The 18,722-nt window shown below is 30.0% G+C and overlaps 1 protein-coding gene across 1 annotated transcript; it reads right to left on the bottom strand.

Annotated features, from left to right (window-relative positions):
- Window positions 1–4,422: 4,422 nt before the first annotated feature.
- Window positions 4,423–8,840, bottom strand: LOC127790607 (receptor-like protein 56). The gene is made up of 3 exons (XM_052320183.1): window positions 8,712–8,840; window positions 6,828–6,980; window positions 4,423–6,680 (listed from the first exon to the last, which is right to left on the bottom strand). Exons 2-3 carry the CDS (start codon window positions 6,967–6,969, stop codon window positions 4,519–4,521), a joined length of 2,304 nt encoding a protein of 767 aa, XP_052176143.1. The 5' UTR covers window positions 6,970–6,980; window positions 8,712–8,840; the 3' UTR covers window positions 4,423–4,518.
- Between the last annotated feature and the right edge of the window lie 9,882 nt (window positions 8,841–18,722).

Consider the following 18,722-nt stretch of genomic DNA (forward strand, 5'->3'; position numbering starts at 1 on the left):
GTGCAAAAAAAAAAAAAAAAAATGGAAAAATTCGGCCATAGCTTCTGACAGTGTCACGCATGATCTCTGACCATCCATTTCAGGCAATGGGCTAGCACAATGGATGGTCGGGGATCTCATAGGAGTCATCATGAGCAGCCATCGAGCACCGGGGTGGCCAGATTTTTGAAAAATTCTGGCCAGATTGTAGGTGACAATGTCGCGACCTGCAACTCGATATTTTTATCGGGTAAGGTCGAATCTAGGTCGATCCAGGGGAGGGGTGCCTTCAACCTATAAACGTCCCCCATTATATTTAAAATGATTCCCTACCACTTCTTGAAATTTGCACCAGCACCCCAAAGATTCTGAAAACGCCACTCACCACCCCCCATTTCTTTTATTCTTTATTTTATTTTCACCCCATAATTTCTAAAAATCACTAAATTAATTTATTTTATTATTTTCCTAAATACTTCCCAATAAATAATTATTTTCTTTAAACAGTAAACACTCAATAATCACCAAAATACAAATTAAATCATTATTTCTTTATTTCCATAAATACTCTCAAGTAATTTAATTAAATACCTAAATTTCCTATTTCCTCAAAATTACATAAATAAATATTTTTCTTTTAAATCCCCAAATATTCCATACTAACTTTAGATACCAAAATTAATATTCATTATTTGTCCCAAATTTCAGGGTGTGACATTTAAAGTATAGGAAAAACAAGTTTCCTACTTAAAATGGCTCTAGAGGTTTCTATGACTGACATTTTTTTGCTCAGAGGCCCCATTCCATCAGTAATATTGTTAATTAAACCTTAATTAGTTTTGATTAAGTTAATTAAATTAAATAAAAAAATTTAAAAAATCCAAATTTAAGACAAAAAATTAAGAGGTGATTGGTGGTGATGGGAACACATCATTCTTGCTAACAATGGAACCTATCAGGCAACTAATGGGTTTTAGCATTGGCAACCTGTTATAATCTTGAGAATTTGGGATTTTTTTAATATTATATTTTGACCTTAAATTTTTTTAAAATTTCCTTTTTACCCCCTTAACATAACAAACTCAATAAAAATAAAGTTAATACATGTAATTAAAGATTAATACGGAACGCACGTAGTTTAGATCGAAGCTAAAATGAAGTATAAACTTCCAATGACCAATTGTGCATGTACATATTGAAGTTGACTTCGAGCAACAATCTAAATTTGTACATGATATAACAAATAAGAGTAAAAATCTAAAATATTTAAATATAAATATGTAAGTTAATAGTCTGATACTCTAAAGAATAAATTTGTTATTTTCATAAGTCATTTGGCAATCAATACCTTCTTTTACCAATCACCCTCACATTTATGCGTTACACACATTTTATAGAAAAAAATGTTTCTATAAAATTGTAGAAACTAAAGTATATTTCCAAAAAAGTTCTCCAGGAAGATAGAAATTGAAAATTGTATTCAAAATGATTTTTTTTTCTAAATTAGAGAACAAAAAACAAATTTTATGTTTTGCAAATTTTCTATTGTTTCCTTTGTAAATTCCTGCTTATTTTCAAGATAAAACATGGTTTTATGATAAATATGGCTACTTCGATTCTAGTTGCTCCAAAATGACATCGTTTTTGGAGCAACCATTGAGCAGTTGTCAGGTGGCCCTCCTCCCCTTATCAAAACGACAGCGTTTAGTTGATATTTTATTATACTTCACACTCTCTTTTTCTAATTTTTGAAGGGAGAGAGAAAGAGAGGGAGGAAGAAATGGGTGAGAGATAGAAGAGTTGTATTTATAGTACTAATGAACTGTGTGATATCTTTGGCCTTTCAAGTTGTTTTTGGAGATGATTTATTGGCTGTCTATGGATCTTGGTGTTCCCTCAATTTATCAAAATATCCCTGCTTAGATCCTTATTGTACTTTTTTTCACCCAATTAGTAACGGAAATCTAGCAGGACAAGAGGGAGTTTTGCTTACTTTTATCTCTAACTTTTAGTATCTGCTCTCATATTTCAATGAGAACAAATTTTTAACCATATTTTGGTTTCAAATGAAAATAGAAATTCTCAAGTCACATCTGATTAGTATAGTAGGAAACGGATTAAACTTGACAATCTAAGTAGAAAAGTCCACGACTTATTCTTGGATCAGTTCAATTAAGAAAAAAATAAGACTATATTCTTTTTGTTATATTCAGGTTATTTTTAGTTTTTAGTTTTTTAAAATAATAAAAATGCATTTCCTCTGTCATTTTCAAAAATATATTTTTGAAAACAAGAAAAATTTTTATAAAGGAAATTCAAAACAACAAAATGTTATTTTGGTTGTTTTCAACCAAAACAATCTCTAAATCCAAAAAAAGGAAAACACAATCCATTTTCTATGTTTTGGCTCTAAAAAAGAAAAGGAAAAAAAAAAGAAAGAAAAAAAATTTATTCTTAAATTTTAAAAATAAAATTATATATTTATTTAAAATTTAAAAAATATAGTATATTTATATTATAATTAAAAACATGAGATAATATATAATATATTATTAAGTATATTACACATATTATGTAGAATAATATTTAATATAAATTATCACTAGATGTTAGTAATTTATTAATTAAATTTATTATTTTATTTTAATAGTAAAATTTTATTATTTAATAATTAAATTCATTAAAGAAAATATTATAAAATATTTTTTCTTAAATTCTAAAGTAAATACGTTTTCTAATGATGCAATTTTATCATTTTTAATCACATTATGTAATATTAGTTCACGTCTTTAATTTTTATTTTTATGCTTCCTATATTGCACTTGTTATTTTTTTTCAAGTTAATTTATTTATTTATTCAAAATTAAATAATTTTCATTTTTTGATAATTAAATTCATTTAATAAAATGTCATTAAAAAATTATTTTCAAAATTTCAAAAAGAACATATTTTTTAGTTTTCTATTTTAAGAAATAATTTTTTAAAATGACAAAGAGAATGCATTTTTAATTTTTTTAAAATAGATTATTAAAATAAAAAATAAATTAAAAATTAAAAATTAAAAAGCAAAAAGATTGCAGCCTAATAGACTGATCAAAAACCAACTAGTTTTTTTTTTTTTTATTAAATTAGAGAATCAAATCATAAATAAAATGACCTGTTTTAGCTTAAATAATTTGCTAACACAAAGGTGACTTACATTCTTTGAAGGCGTTTGGCTTACATTAAATTACAGAAACTTTTAAACTAAAGACTTATAAACTAAAAAAATTTATTTATTTATAGCCTATTAAGGTATTTGAATAAAATATGTTTTAACATGCGAATTATTTACTTACATGATAAAACAAAAATTTATAAACTATATATCAAAACAGCTAAAATGAACAAAAATAATAAAAAAATAAATCATATAATTTAATAATAAACCTACCTTAGTGCAATTTTTAGGTCAGAGAAGATCTCTTGAACTATAATTCACTATTATCACCAGGTAGAAGAGAAAATAACAAGAGAAAGAGAATGAAAAAACAAAAAGAAAAATATTAATTATAAAAAATATATTTCCTAATCCTTATATATAAACTATACATATTTCTCGTACCTATATTATATATTTCTAAAATCTATCTGATAATTTCAATTTTAGACTACCGTTTTGTTGTAGTTATATTTTATCATTAATTATTGATATTACAAACTATCTTGGATGATTTGATTAATGAAATGCTAAGAACTTAAAACACATGATTAGAGGTGACAAATCAATATTAACAAAATAGTTTATTAAGGAGGCCCACCTTTTTCCTTTCTCCTGTTCTTAATTTCCTTAACGAGGCCCATTAGTTTACGTCAAATGCTCTACCCTCTCATTTCTCATTTTCCCCTCAAAATCTGGGACTTTTTTGATGTTGAAGCTCCAAATTTGGCTCCAATAATATTCTTTGTCATCAACAATCACACTATACATCGAACGTGTAAGAGTATGCAATAACAAACCAATACTACTTTAATTTTGATAGTTTTATTAAGGCCCACTTGATATTAATTGCACAACAACTAAGTGCATTGATAACAAGCGTGAAGTACTTTTGCTTGATGGTCCAATTTTATCTCCAAGCTTAGGGCCTCTTGGTTACTTGGAGTTCTTGCTAAGTCTTTCCACCATTCTCTAAATCAATGTTAAAAAAGAAAACTATTGGCATGCCACATACTTAGTTTCCTAAACTCCAATTTTCTAAACCAAGCAATTGTCTCAACAAATATTTAGTTTTCTAATTGTTCTTAATATTCAATTTCCCAATTATATGTTTGTCTCCTCGTAAATCCAATAAATTAGGAATTCTTAGTGTTATATATAAACCTTTTATGGTCAAAAGAATAAAATAAGAGAAGAATATTTATTTCTAGATACCAAATTGTTTAGAAGAAAACACCTAAAGAAAGCCAAGAGAGATTTTTATTTAATACAAACAAATACTTAAGAAAGAAGTTTAGTAGGAAATGCATACAACAACATTATTACTTCAATGGGGGTGATTATCCATATCTACGAAGGAAACCAACTTTGATTCTCCACATATTATCCACCACAAAGTAGTAGCTAGAGGTGATGAAAACCTCAATAACATGGAACCATGCTCGTCTCCAATGCGGATTTATATACAAAATTCCTGCAATAGCTAGTAAAACAACTGTGTAGGACCCTACAAAGCTCATATAAAAAGTGCCCACATCGATAAAGTTGGATACCACACTTGCATTATTATTGGCTGATGGAATTGATAGAGGTGAATCTGTGCAATTATTTGGTAATGGTTCTCCACAAAGAAATGGATTCTCAATATAGATACTTGAGTCAAAAGTTCCAAATTGGTTTGTTGCCTGAGGTATCCTTCCACTTAAGTTGTTGTAAGACACATTGAATGTCCCCAGTGAGTATAACTCAGTAAGCTGAGAGGGGATATTCCCATTCAAGTTGTTGTGAGAAAGATCCAAACTCTCTATGTTCTGTAACTTCGAAAAAGTTGTGGGGATTCCTCCAGTCAGGTTGTTGTGGGATAGGTTTAGTGCTTTGATTTTGCTAAGGTTGCCAATTTCAGGTGGTATGTGGCCAGCTAATTTGTTGTTGGAGAGATCAATTGCTGAAAAAAAGAGCAGAGGCTTTCCTGTGTAAGGCAAAGTCATTCCTTTGGTTGTGAACTCCAGTTGTACTAAAAACAATTCCCTCCTTAGGCCTAAGGTATCTCTATCATGAAAAGCCCAATAATTATGATGACAAGAAATCTTTTGGTCATCATTCAACATGGGTTTTGCAGCAACAATTTGAGATGAATACATGCCTCTTATGTCTTCTAGCTCAAATGTGATGTTATTTAAGCAACGAGGAATGCTGCCCGACAACTTATTGGAAGAAAGGTCAATCAAGGTTAATTTAGACAAGTGGCAAATTTGATCTGGGATATTACTGTCAAAATGGTTATTTTTTAAGATAAGAAAGCTTAACCAAGAAATACTATCGATCCAATTAGGAATCCTGCCATTAAAATGGTTATTTGAAAGATCTATCATTCTTATGTTCATTAATCGATGGAACACTTCCGGAAATGGTCCATTTAGCTTATTATTGGATAGCTGAATTTTCTCTAGGTGTTCCACATTGAAGCAAGATGATATTGTCCCAGTGAAATTGTTGTTAGAAAGATCCAATTGTGTTAGTCCATCAAATTGACAAAACTCAATAGGAAACTCACCTTCCAGATGATTATGGCTAAGATTCAATAGTCTCAAGGCACTACTATTGGATAAGTTGGGTGGGATTTCTGTGAACTTATTTTTGTCCAAATGCAACCATATTAAGTTTGGCAAGTTATTTTGAGGGGGTAGTATAGGGCCTGTCAAGTTGTTGCTTGATAGTTTTAGCCCTTCCAAGAAGCTACAACCCATTGCCAAATGTATAGGAATTTTACTAGATAATTGGTTATTTGACAAGTCTAGAACACGTAGAAAGGTCATGTCACCTAATGAAGATGGAATCATGCCTTCAAAGTTATTTCTAGACATGCTTAGAAATTGTAACTTTGGGAAAGAATTACCAATCTTGTATGGGATGGCACCATAGAAATTATTATTGGAGATATCTAATGCTACAAGTTCTAACATTGGAGACGAGGGCAATTGGAAAGGTTCAGAAAATGAATTTTTTGTTAGGGTAAGTGCTTGTAGTCCAATATTGTTCTTTAACAACCATCTTGGGAATGTTCCTCTAAAATCAAATCCAGAGAGCTCAACTATTTTGAGTTGATTTTGATAGTAGAAAAAGTTGGGCAAAGACATGGGAATGTTTCTGCCATCTTTAGAACTAGAAAGATGGATTTGAAACAATTGGAAACTTGGGGCTGAGCCAAGAATATCTTCTCCTTCAAAAAATATGTTGTCGACACTTTCTAGGACTATAAGTTTGGAGAGGTTATAATATGATTTGAATGACATTGGGACTAGAAAATTGTTATATGAAAGTATAAGATATTCCAAGGACATGAGATTGGCAAGAGGAGACAATGCAATGTTCCCAGTAAATTGGTTGTTCGAGATATCCAAAAACTTAAGAGATGTCAAATTTGCTAGGCACCAAGGCAACTGACCCCCTAGTCCAATATGGCTCAAGTCAATCTCTTGAAGAGTCTTCAATTCACACAAACCTTGGGAAATAGAAAAGCAAGTTAGAAAATTATCAAGAACAATATATAAACATCTTTCTCTATCTTTGAATGAAAATACAAAACTATATATTTATGTCAGATCACTAATTTGTTAAGTAAAAAATATATATCTTTTGTTTTCTTTACCTTGATGAGAGGGTAGGGTCCCATTGAGTCTTGAGTAAGTCAATGACAAAACTTGAAGTGATGTCATGGAACCAATTTTGTTTGAAAGAAAGTCATTGGGTAGGGTAGCACCGCCTAAGTACAATTCTTCCAAGTGGCTCATGTTTTCCAAGTCTGTAAGATGACATGAGAAGAATATTGAACATATGCGTGATTAGAATTTGATAAGATTGATTTATATATGTTTTAGTCAAAAGAGCCACACAATTTCAAAATTTTCTAGTAATTAAAATTTTTGATTATTTTTATTAATATATCAAATGCATGCTCATTTGTATTGATCCCTATAATTGTGGCAAGCAATTGTTAAAGGATAGTTTGACTCAAGAGATGAATTGGAAAGTATTTTTATTGCAAGCTTATTAAATAATGAAATTGGGAATAGTATACATTAGGTTTGGAGCATAGCACATTGGAGAATGTAATTGCAGTTTCATTATTAATTTTAGCAGCATGATATACCGTGATAATGATTTTATTACTAAATTCTAATAGAAAGTATTATGTACCTTGAGTATAAATACTCGCACTCATGTAGTTCCAAGACAAATTCAATATTTTTAATGAAGAAAATTCTTTTTAAAAAGACCATTTGATGTTGGTTATCAAATTATAAGATAAATTAAGAACTTTTAGATTTATCAATTTTGATTCTTGGTTTAAACCTGTTCAATTAATTATTAATTTTGAAATTAAAGTACAAAAATAATCTTGAAATCTTCAACTAAGAGGGAAGATGAAAATTAAATTATATTTTTATCTATTATATATGTATTATAAACATTTACATTTATTTCAAAATTAAATTATATTTTTTCTTAAAACTCAATGCTACTAATGAACGTATGTTCATTATACGCTTATATATTTTTACACGAGATGCACTTTTTAAAAACACTAGAAAAAAGATTTTAAAAAAAATGTATAGGAATTGTTTGGTTATAATTTAAAAAAATTGTTTGGGCAAACCCTTAATTACATATATAAGTGAATTTAGTAGTCCAATCAAATTAAGGATCCTTGTATGTCATTTGTTTCGAGGTATAGAATCTTAAAAAAATGAAATTCGAGCAATAAATTTTAGAATACTAGAGTTATTGAAGGCATTTCAACTCAAATCAAGAACTTTAAGATTGACTAATATAGAGTATATTTTCCAACTTAGAAAAGAAATTAAGTGATTATTCTTATCAAAATTTCAATAATTAAGCATAAAAAAAGATAATAAACATTTTAATCATGAAACTTCCATTCTTAACTCAACCTGCTTGTAAATTATAAAGTCCAACAGTATCATGCAAGAGAAGAATCAAAGCATTTGGCAATATGAGTCCAATTTGTAGTCATCTCCAATTAATGTAATTGTTTAAGTACACTAGGATATTAGAATATTGGGATGGCGATTACTGAATTATTTTTCTCAAAAATTTGAACATATTAGGAGTTTTCCACAACAAAATTTTTATATTATATATTTTTAATTATTTTTTTATAATTCTAATTTTGTTTACTTTTGTTTATATCACGTTAAATTCCAACACGTATTATAGGGATTTTAATTTTTTTTCTAACAATCAATAGGTCAAAGATTATAATACAATATTAGTATGAGTCCATTGGGTGTTGGTGGAGTGCTTGTAGAGGATAATGGCATGTTTAATATCTCTAGTAAAAATGATGTTTATATGTTATTGTTAAAGTCAATAGGTTCCTAAATTCTATCCTTGCAATTAATTTCTTGTTTAATAAATAAAACATAGCTCATAACTCTACTTCTCCTTTAAGGGATACCTAATATTGCAAAAAATTGCTCTAATAACAATGTGTTCATAGAAGTAAACTTACTTGTGAAATCAACCAAGCTTCCCAAGTCATTATATTCAAGATTTAGAGTCTTTAAAGATGAAATTTCACTAATAAATTGTAAAATTTCAGAGTTATTGATCCCGTTTGAACTCAAATCAAGAACTTCAAGATTGGTAAACGGAGAACGTTTTTCAAAACCTGTAAAAAAGATAGAATTAATAAATAGTCTTGTCCAAATTTCAAAGAATAATAACTAAAAAGAATAATGCATGAAAAATATAATAGATTATTGAATAAAATTTTTAATTACAACTCTCCTAGAAGAGCAAATGAGTACGGAAGTTATTAGTTTTCAGCAACAATAGCCTCGTACAAGCAAAAAATCAGGGACAAAATATAAGCACTAAGCTGAACAAATTAAAGCAACATGCATGAAAGAAGCTACTGCCCTATGTTACACAATTTTGAATTTTCATGTTCTTACATTATGTAAATCTTCTTGGGCAGTGCTTGCGTGTTCAATAGTGCATCACTAGCTTTATTTTTTAGTTAATTCAGTCTATTATAAGCTAATTTGTCAACTTAATCAAATTTATGTACAATGAGGTTGGATTGAACCAAAGTTTTAAAACATCCATTTAATAATGCACTTCATCTTTCTATAAAAAAAAAAAACACCAATATAACCAAATTTGTTTATTTCTCATATTATTTATTTTTTGGAGCATATGGGTAAAAGGAGTTAACAAGGTCCCTCTAAACTTTCACTAGATAGTTTGAGTCTATGTAAATTTTTTTAGTTCACATAAGAAGTATTACTATTTAACAAATTCTGAAGAAAATGTGATATTTTAAAGAATTAATATATATAGGAGTCTCTAGACCGTTAAGAAAAGTAACCTTTAATAATTCGACTAAAATTTTGGTATATTCTGTCAATCGTTCTTTTTTCATCACCTTAAGTTTTTGATATTAGTCTCTGTTAAAGTATGAATTACATGTGTGTTACAAGCATGTGAATGAGACAGGCGATAGATAGGTAAGCAAATTTTAGAGATTTAATACATAAAGATGTCTTTAAACTATTGAGATATGTGGTTTTTAACCTCTCAACTAAAATTTTGACATATTCTCTCACTCAACAATTTTTTTTTTTTTCGTCACCTTAAGTTCTTCGATTAACTAAAAGTCAATGGCTCAAGTAATGGTGGCAAGTAAAACTAAACGTCTCTAATTCGTCATGTTAAATTATACACATCAAACTATAATAAGCTTATTTTAAAAGGAGGAAGTTGCAAATTTGATGAAAAAGAAACACATCTACTCTTATAAGAGTTTAGTGAAGATGTCTCAATTTTCATTTATAAACTATTTCTAAACTTTCTGCTTTCGTATTTTTGTTATTTTTATTATTTGCAGTTTCAAATTAAATAACAGAAAATAGAAGTTTCTTCATTTTATATCATTCCGAATACTATTTGAATTAGCCATCCAACCCAAGTTGTTGGACCCAAGATTTAGAGATAAATGTTAATTATGAGAACATACAAAGGGAACACTTCAGGTAAATTTGGTAGCAATTCTTTTCAAACAGAGTTCATATATTTGATAACAATGTGAGATAAAGCAATGGGCGAACTTGAATCATTATATATGACTTTACTAGCCTTTTCTAAAGTTTCTACATTTTCATCTTGCTCTTTTGAGAATATAGGCCCATGAAGGATGACTAGTAGTACTCTTCTAGCAAAAATGATTAACTTTTTTTTTTGTTCTTTAACTAACATGCACTTAGTTCTTTAGCAAAAAACAATAATAATAATAATAAACATCATGTTTAATAAATCAATGGTGCTTTACTTCCCTTCTTGTTGAAGGGCTACTAAATATTATAAAAGAGTTGATTTAGCTAGCTTAGAACTATAGAAGTGACCTTACTTGTCAAATGAATAGAGCTTCCCAACCAATTACTTCCAAGATTTAGAGACTTCAAAGATGGGATTCCACCAACAAATTCTAGAATAATACTGTTATTGAAATTGTTGCCACTCAAATCAAGAACTTCAAGATTTTTCAATTCAGAAAGTCTTTCGAAACCTACAAAAGAAGTAAAATTAGTAAATCCTTTCATCTAAAATTCAAGATAGAAAAATTGAAAAAACAAATCATAAAACTCGTATATCAGAGACTCGTGGATCCACAAACCTTCATTTTTACCCCAACCAACTAATGCATGTCATCCCTTAGTTCAAGATTCTTAATCTCTTTAAAGGGAAAAAATAGAGAAGTATTGAAATACAAATCTAAAAAAAAATGATATGTTTTCTAAATAATGGGAAAACTTCAATCATTATAATATATGACTCTATCAACCTTTTGTAAAGTTTTTGCGTTTTTGTCTTGCTCTTTTGAGGATACAAGCCCATAAAGGATGAGTAGTAGTACTCGTCTAGTAAAAATGATAACTTTTTTGTTCTTTAACTAACATGCACTTAGTTCTTTAGCAAAAAACAATAATAATAATAATAAACATCATGTTTAATAAATCAATGGTGCTTTACTTCCCTTCTCGTTGAAGGGCTACTAAATATTATAAAAGAGTTGATTTAGCTAGCTTAGAACTATAGAAGTGAACTTACTTGTCAAATGAATAGAGCTTCCCAACCAATTACTTCCAAGATTTAGAGACTTCAAAGATAAGATTCCACCAACAAATTCTAGAATAATACTGTTATTGAAATTGTTGCCACTCAAATCAAGAACTTCAAGATTTTTCAATTCAGAAAATCTTTCGAAACCTACAAAAGAAGTAAAATTAATAAATCCTTTCGTCTAAAATTCAAGATAGAAAAATTGAAAAAACAAATCATGAAACTCGTATATGATTCGTGGATCCACAAACTATAACAACCTAGGCAACCACCTTCAAAAGATTGTTGCTAAGGTTGTTATAGTTGGTATCGGAGCTAACTCGGCTTGCTGCTATATGGGGGTACTGCTCACAACCCGAATGGTGTGATAGGTGTGTACTATACAAGCCAATGGGTGATTGTTGGGCTTATGTATGCTGGCTAGGCAACAACCTTTTGAAAGTGGTTGCCTAGGCTATTATAGTTGGTATTAGAGCCAGGTTTCGATCTTGTGGGTTGTGGACATAGCCAGCATACATAAGCCCAATGACCACCCACTGGCTTGTATAGTACATGCCTACCACACCCTTTGGGTCGTGAACAGTACCCCCGTATAGCGACTAGCTGGATTAGCTTTGATACCAACTATAACAGTTTAGGCAGCAACCTTTTTGTAATGATCCGATTAATTGAAATTTAATGGCATTTTGGATGAAAATGAGCAATTATTTTTTATTAATTGAGGAGGGAGAGGTCGCAGGATCGAACCCGTAGCCAAACAAGTTTGAAGCTGGGTTTATGTAAAAAAAAAAAAAAAAATTGGAACAGCCCAGCTGGCGCTAAGCCCAGGCGTGCATGGGCTACGCGGGCTGCATGCAGGCGGCCGCGTGGCCAAGCACGACACGCAGGGCCCTGTTGGGTGCCCGTGTGGCTGCCTCCAATAGCCATGCGTCCAGCTTATTTTTTTGCACAAAAAAAAAAATGTAAAATTTCTCCCATATGCCCTACCACCTCTCCTACCCCCCTTGGCCTATAAATAGGCCATTGATGCTTGAGTGAAGGGGAGTTTTGGGGGAGGGAGAGAAGGTGGATTTTTGGTGGTTTGGGCTTTGGTTGAGTCACCAATGACCTCGGTATGCTCCAAAAATTAAGGAAAATAATTAAGGCAAGTTCTGTTCCTAGTTTTTGCAAGTTCTTATTCCTATCTTGCAAGTTTAGTTTCTCCCTCTTCTCAATTTCATGTTTTTAATTTGCAAGTTCTTATCCCTAACTTACATGTTATTTTTCTATTTTACAAGTTATTTCCCTTTGTTAGTAAATTATTCCATGATTTACATTTATACCTAGTGAAACTCAAATAAGGTTTTGTATCACCCTATCTTTCCTTGGGAATAATGCTTTATTGTAGACATGCAAGGGTTTGATGTTGTCTTGCATGAATGTTACCCTACTGTGCATTTTGCTTCGTTAATTGCATGTCATTTATATATGAGAAGTTATTATGAATATGCATATTATGATAATGCATGAAGCATATACATGAAAATAGTTTTTAAAAATATGTAAAGGCCTCATGATGCGCGCAGCAGACGAGTCCGCAGGATATATCCACAGAGAAAATGTTGAGCTCAAAGTTGGACTTCGATCCCAAGTTTACGTTATGGACTTCGGTCCCAAGGTTTCAGACTTTGGTCCCATGTTTATAGTTCTAAAAAGTACTACATATGAGCATAGATACATGTATCATCATTTTATCATGTGAAAGTACCTTAAATGGTATTCATGTCTCTTTTGCTTCTTGATACCCATGACTCTTATGCTCACTTTCTTCCAGTTATACTTACTGGGCCTTGTGGTTCATGTTTGCTTGCATTATTCCAGGTAAGGGTAAGGCTAAAGTAGAGGGCGAGCCAAGTGAATCAGGATCTATGGGGTAGTAGTGTGTACAGAGCCATCACAATCAAAGGTTCTTGGGGAGCGTTTTGTGGCGTGTAATATTAAGTTTTGCTTTTTATGTTGTATCTCTGAGGGGATATGGTGGGTTCATGGACCTTGATGTGGTGAGTAATATTGGGTTACTCTTGTTTATGTAAGCATGTGGACACTATTGTGTTGTCTATGAGTAAGAACGTATGAGTGTGACTTCCGTTGTTAATATCAAGGAAGATGTGTTATGTTTTTAGTTAGTTTTGGCATATATACCATCTTTCTCGTGCATCCCTAGTTAGGGGCGCCTACATTTTTTAAGGTGGTTTCCAAGGCTATTATACAAATCATCATTCATAGCCCAACTAACTAATGCATATTATCCCTTAATTCAAGAGTCTTAATCTCTTTAAAAGGAAGAAATAGAGAAGTATTGAAATATGAATCTAAAAAAAAATCTTGATCTCTTTATAAGTTAGTACACACTTGAAGAGTTTAACTGCAAATTTTTCATTATAAAAAAAAAATAAATCCAAAAAAAAGTGTTTGAAGTGATAGTATGGGAATGATTTATTTAGAAATTCCAAAAAAAAAAAAAATCATTGAATACTAAATTCTCCAAATGAAATGTGATAGATGCATAAAGAGGAGGACATGCATACAAAATGTAAAATGAGACATATAAACTTCAATTTTATATGAACTATCTTATGGTATGTAGATGGCAGATTTTATATATAAAGGGACTAATTTTTGTTATGTAATGATCAGAAATGTTTATCACAAATTTCTAGCTCAACTATATATAGGATAGCCTCTATTCCACAAAGGTACATCATTTTTGTCTCTAAAAGAACTCTACTATCTCTTCTTATTACAGGAATCTGACTTAAATATATATAGGAGTGCTTATCTAGGGAATGTTTTGCGCCCTCTAATTATTTTTTTTCTTACAAAATCTTGAAAGTTGTAAAATGAATTTCCCAACATATAAATTCATTGTTGAATTTAGACAATGACAGTTTGTTTGTATTATTATTTTTTTTTTGGAGCATATGGGTAAAGTGAGTTCCCAAGGAGGTTTTTGATTCGATTGGACTACACCTTCACTAAATAGTTCGTTTCTATACGAGATTTTCTAAATTCACATAAGAAGCACTACTATCCAACAATTTCTTAATATTTTAAAAGGAAAAAGTCGTCGAATTTGGTGTAAAAGGAAACACGTCTACTCTCAGTTAGCATGTCTTGATTTTCATCTATAGACTATTTCTAAACTTACTGCTGTCATATTTGTATTATTTTTATTACTTGCAATTCTATATTAATTAACAGAAAAATATAAGTTCCTTTAATTTATATCAGTACACCCAATAGGGGTGAAATGTGATTGTGCATGTTAATTATGAGAATGGGTATGTGAAAGGAACACTTCAGGTAAATTTGGCAACAATTCTTATCAAACAGTGTTCAAAAATTTGACAACAATATGAGATAAAGCAATGGGCAAACTTGAATCATTATATATGACTATCTTTTTTAAAATTTCTGCATTTTTGTCTTGCTCGTTTGGGGATACAGTCCCATAGAGGATGAGTAGTAGTTCTCTTCTAGCAAAAATGATAAACTTTTTTTTTTCTTTAACTAACATGCGCCTAGTTCTTTAGCAAAAAACAATAATAATAAACACCTTGTTTAATAAATCAAAGATGCTTTACTTTCCTCCGCATTGAAGGGCTACTAAATATTATAAAAGAATTAGTTTAGCTAGCATTTAATAACATAAGTGAACTTACTTGTCAAATGGATGGGGCTTCCCAATTGATTATTTCCGAGATTTAGAGACTTCAAAGATGAGATTCCACTAACAGATTCTAGAATAATATTGTTATTGAAATTGTTGAAACTCAAATCAAGAACTTCAAGATTTATCAATTCAGAAAGTCTTTCAAAACCTACAAAAAAAAAAGTAAAATTAATAAATCCTTTTGACTAAAATTCAAGATAGAAAAATTGAAAAAACAAATCATGAGACTTATATATAAGAGACTATTTCTAAACTTACTGCTTTCATATTTGTATTATTTTTATTACTTGCAATTCTAGATTAATTAACAAAAAATATAAGTTCCTTTAATTTATATCAGTATACCCAATAGGGCTGAAACTTGATTGTGCATATTAATTATGAGAATGTGTAAGTGAAGGGAACACTTCAGGTAAATTTGGCAGCAATTCTTATCAAACAATGTTCAGAAATTTGATAACAATATGAGATAAAACAATGGGCGAACTTGAATCATTATATATGACTCTATCTTTTTTAAAGTTTCTGCATTTTTGTCTTGCTCATTTGGGGATACAAGCCATAGAGGATGAGTAGTAGTTCTCATCTAGCAAAAATGATAACTTTTTTTTTTTCTTTAACTAACATGGGCCCAGTTCTTTCGCAAAAAACAATAATAATAAACACCTTGTTTAATAAATCAAAGATGCTTTACTTTCCTCCGCATTGAAGGGCTACTAAATATTACAAAAGAATTAGTTTAGCTAGCATTTAATAGCAGAAGTGAACTTACTTCTCAAATGGATGGGGCTTCCCAATTGATTGTCTCTGAGATTTAGAGACTTCAAAGAAGAGATTCCACTAACAGATTCTAGAATAATATTGTTATTGAAATTGTTCAAACTCAAATCAAGAATTTCAAGATTTATCAATTCAGAAAGTCTTTCAAAACCTACAAAAGAAGTAAAATTAATAAATTCTTTTGACTAAAATTCAAGATAGAAAAATTGAAAAAACAAATCATGAGACTCATATATAAGAGACTTGTGAATCCACAAACCTTCATTCTTAGCCCAACCAACTAATGAATTTTCACTTAATTCAAGAGTCTTGATCTCTTTAAAGGGAAGAAATAAAGAAGCATTGAAATACCAATCTCTAGAATTCCAACCTCTTATATGATTAAGAGAGAGTTGAATCACTCGGCTCGAAGTGTTGCTGCATTTAACCCTTTCCCATTGACAACAATTGGATGATTTATTATCCACCCAAGAAGGCAAAAGGTTGCCATTTGAGTAGTTGATGGAAGTTTTGAGGTGCAACAGAGCAATCCTCTCTTCCTCCCAACACCCATGACAACACATTTTATTCACCAACATTGACACTACCATTGTTATCATCCACACCCAAATAGAATAAGGTGTAGTACTTGCCATATTTTTCACCAAGATATATATCTCCTTTCTTGCTTTTGTTATCTCTTTTTTTTTTTTTGTTTTAAGAATCAAGCTAGCGTGATTTTATATCTTTACTCGAAAGCTGATTAATGATTATGAAGTTGGTCTTTATCTTGACTAATTACATAGAGATAGGTGGAGATAAATTGACTTGGACTTGTATAAGAGAAGATTTGGAAATGGTGGCAAAGACTTGGAAATATAGCCATCTTTACAACTTAATTCATACGTTGGAGTACATGCAAGTAGATAACTAAATTAGTTTGTATCAGTCCCAATACAAACTAATTTAGTTATTGATTAATATGTAATAATACTTATTATTGCTTAATATGTAATAGTACTTAATCCAATAATCTTTAGTAGACTTATGATAGTAATCCATCATTTGGTAGAGATAAGATACAAATCGAAGTATGAGCATCCAAATTCATACACCCAAAAGAACCCCATATATTTATCAAAACTAACACGAAGTATTATAGTATTTTTTATTGTTGTGAACAAATGACAGCTATTGCTATTTTTATATCTACCCCTAATTAATTTGGTCCAAATTAAAGAGATGTTTTTAAGTGGGTGTTGTGTTAGAAATAATTATTTGATTATATCTAAATACTTGTCATTCTACCTAAATTTCTTTTCTCTTTCTTCCTCTCTTAATTTGTTATTGTTCGTTGACCATTTTGTCAACTAAAAAATGGGGCTTTGAATTAAATGGCTAAGAAAATGCATCAAGAGAAGAAGTAGGTCTTTGTCTTGATCTAATTATAGAGAGGCAAGTGGAGACAAATTGACTTGGACTTGTAAGAGAAGACTTGGAAATTGTGGTAAAGACTTGGAAATATAGGTCTTTACAACTTAATTCATACGTTAGAGAACATGCAAGCAAATAAACTCAACATGGGTCCCGATACAAACTAATTTAGTTATTGATTAATATGTAACAGCTAATCCAATAATGTCTAGTAGACTTACAATAGTAATCCATCATTTGAGAGAGATAGGATACAAATCAAAGTATGAGCATACAAATTTATATGCCCAAAACAACATCATCTATTTATCAAAACTAACATGGAGTATTATAGTATTTTTCATTGTTGTGACCAAACGACAGCTATTGCTATTGATATATAGTTTTACGCCTGATTAATTTGGTCCAATTTAAGGAGGTTCTTTTAAGTGGGTGTTTTTTTTAGGATTAATCATTTGATTATACCTAAGTACTTGTCATTATACCTAAATTTCTTTTTTCTTTCGTCCTCTCTTAATTTGTTGTTATTAATCGACCATCTTGTCAATTAAGAAATGTGTTTTAGTTAATTAATTAAATGTTTGGATCAAATGTGTTTGATAGAAGAAAAACTTACAACTTGTAAAAATTTGTAAAATAATCAAAAATCACATATCACTTATTGTATAAATAGATTTATTAACAAATAATTATAATGAAAAAGTATAATTATTTATATTTTATAGAAAAATTATAACATATATTATGATTTAAATCTATATCTAATTAATAAAATTATCCATTATATAACTGTATCTCATAAACTTTTATATTTTTAAATATATATATATATATGTCATTGATGTAAATACTAAATAGCATGAACCTGTCAGTGATGGTTTCGTTGATAACTCGATCTAGTGACTGATAGAACCTATCATTGATGGAACAAAAGGTTCCAATCTGAATCCGTCGGTGCAATGGGTTCCGTATTTGAAATGCCATCACGTTGGTGTAACGACCTGTTATTAATATTTTATTTTTTTAGTGTATTATATATATTGGCATCATAAAAAAATAATAATAATTAAAGGGTGAAAATAATTTATGTGGCCATGAGTCAAAAGTAATGAAAAGGAATATTATGTTTAAAAGTCTAGGTGATGGGAAATTAATTGAGATGTAATTCCTAAAGTAAATTTATGAGATATTGTGAGTTAAATATTTAAAGTATATATGTGTGTAAATTAGAGTTGAAATGTTGAAGTTTCTAATGTGGGGAAATGGAAATAAATGGGTTGGGCCAAGTGTTGAAAGGCCCAATAAAAGTGGAGGTTGAGAATTAAATAAAATGGGTTGGGGCAACTTGAAAAGCAAATCTACTCGGCCTAAATAGTATGGGTTAGATTATTGAGTGGGCTTGAGCTCATGTAAAAATATTGTATTAAATTTAATAAAAAGAAAAAGAAAAGGAAATGGGAGAAATGTCTAAAAGTGGGTTTGATAGTAAAATTT

This window comes from Diospyros lotus, chromosome 14 (assembly GCF_014633365.1).
Source record: "Diospyros lotus cultivar Yz01 chromosome 14, ASM1463336v1, whole genome shotgun sequence".
Taxonomy (NCBI): Eukaryota; Viridiplantae; Streptophyta; class Magnoliopsida; order Ericales; family Ebenaceae; genus Diospyros; species Diospyros lotus.

Coding starts and splice junctions, on each gene's coding strand:
- LOC127790607 (XM_052320183.1), bottom strand. CDS start 6,969: ATGAGCCACTTGGAAGAATTGTACTTAGGCGGTGCTACCCTACCCAAT. Junction 6,681..6,827: donor GACCCTACCCTCTCATCAAG/GTAAAGAAAACA, acceptor CTATTTCCCAAG/GTTTGTGTGAATTGAAGACT.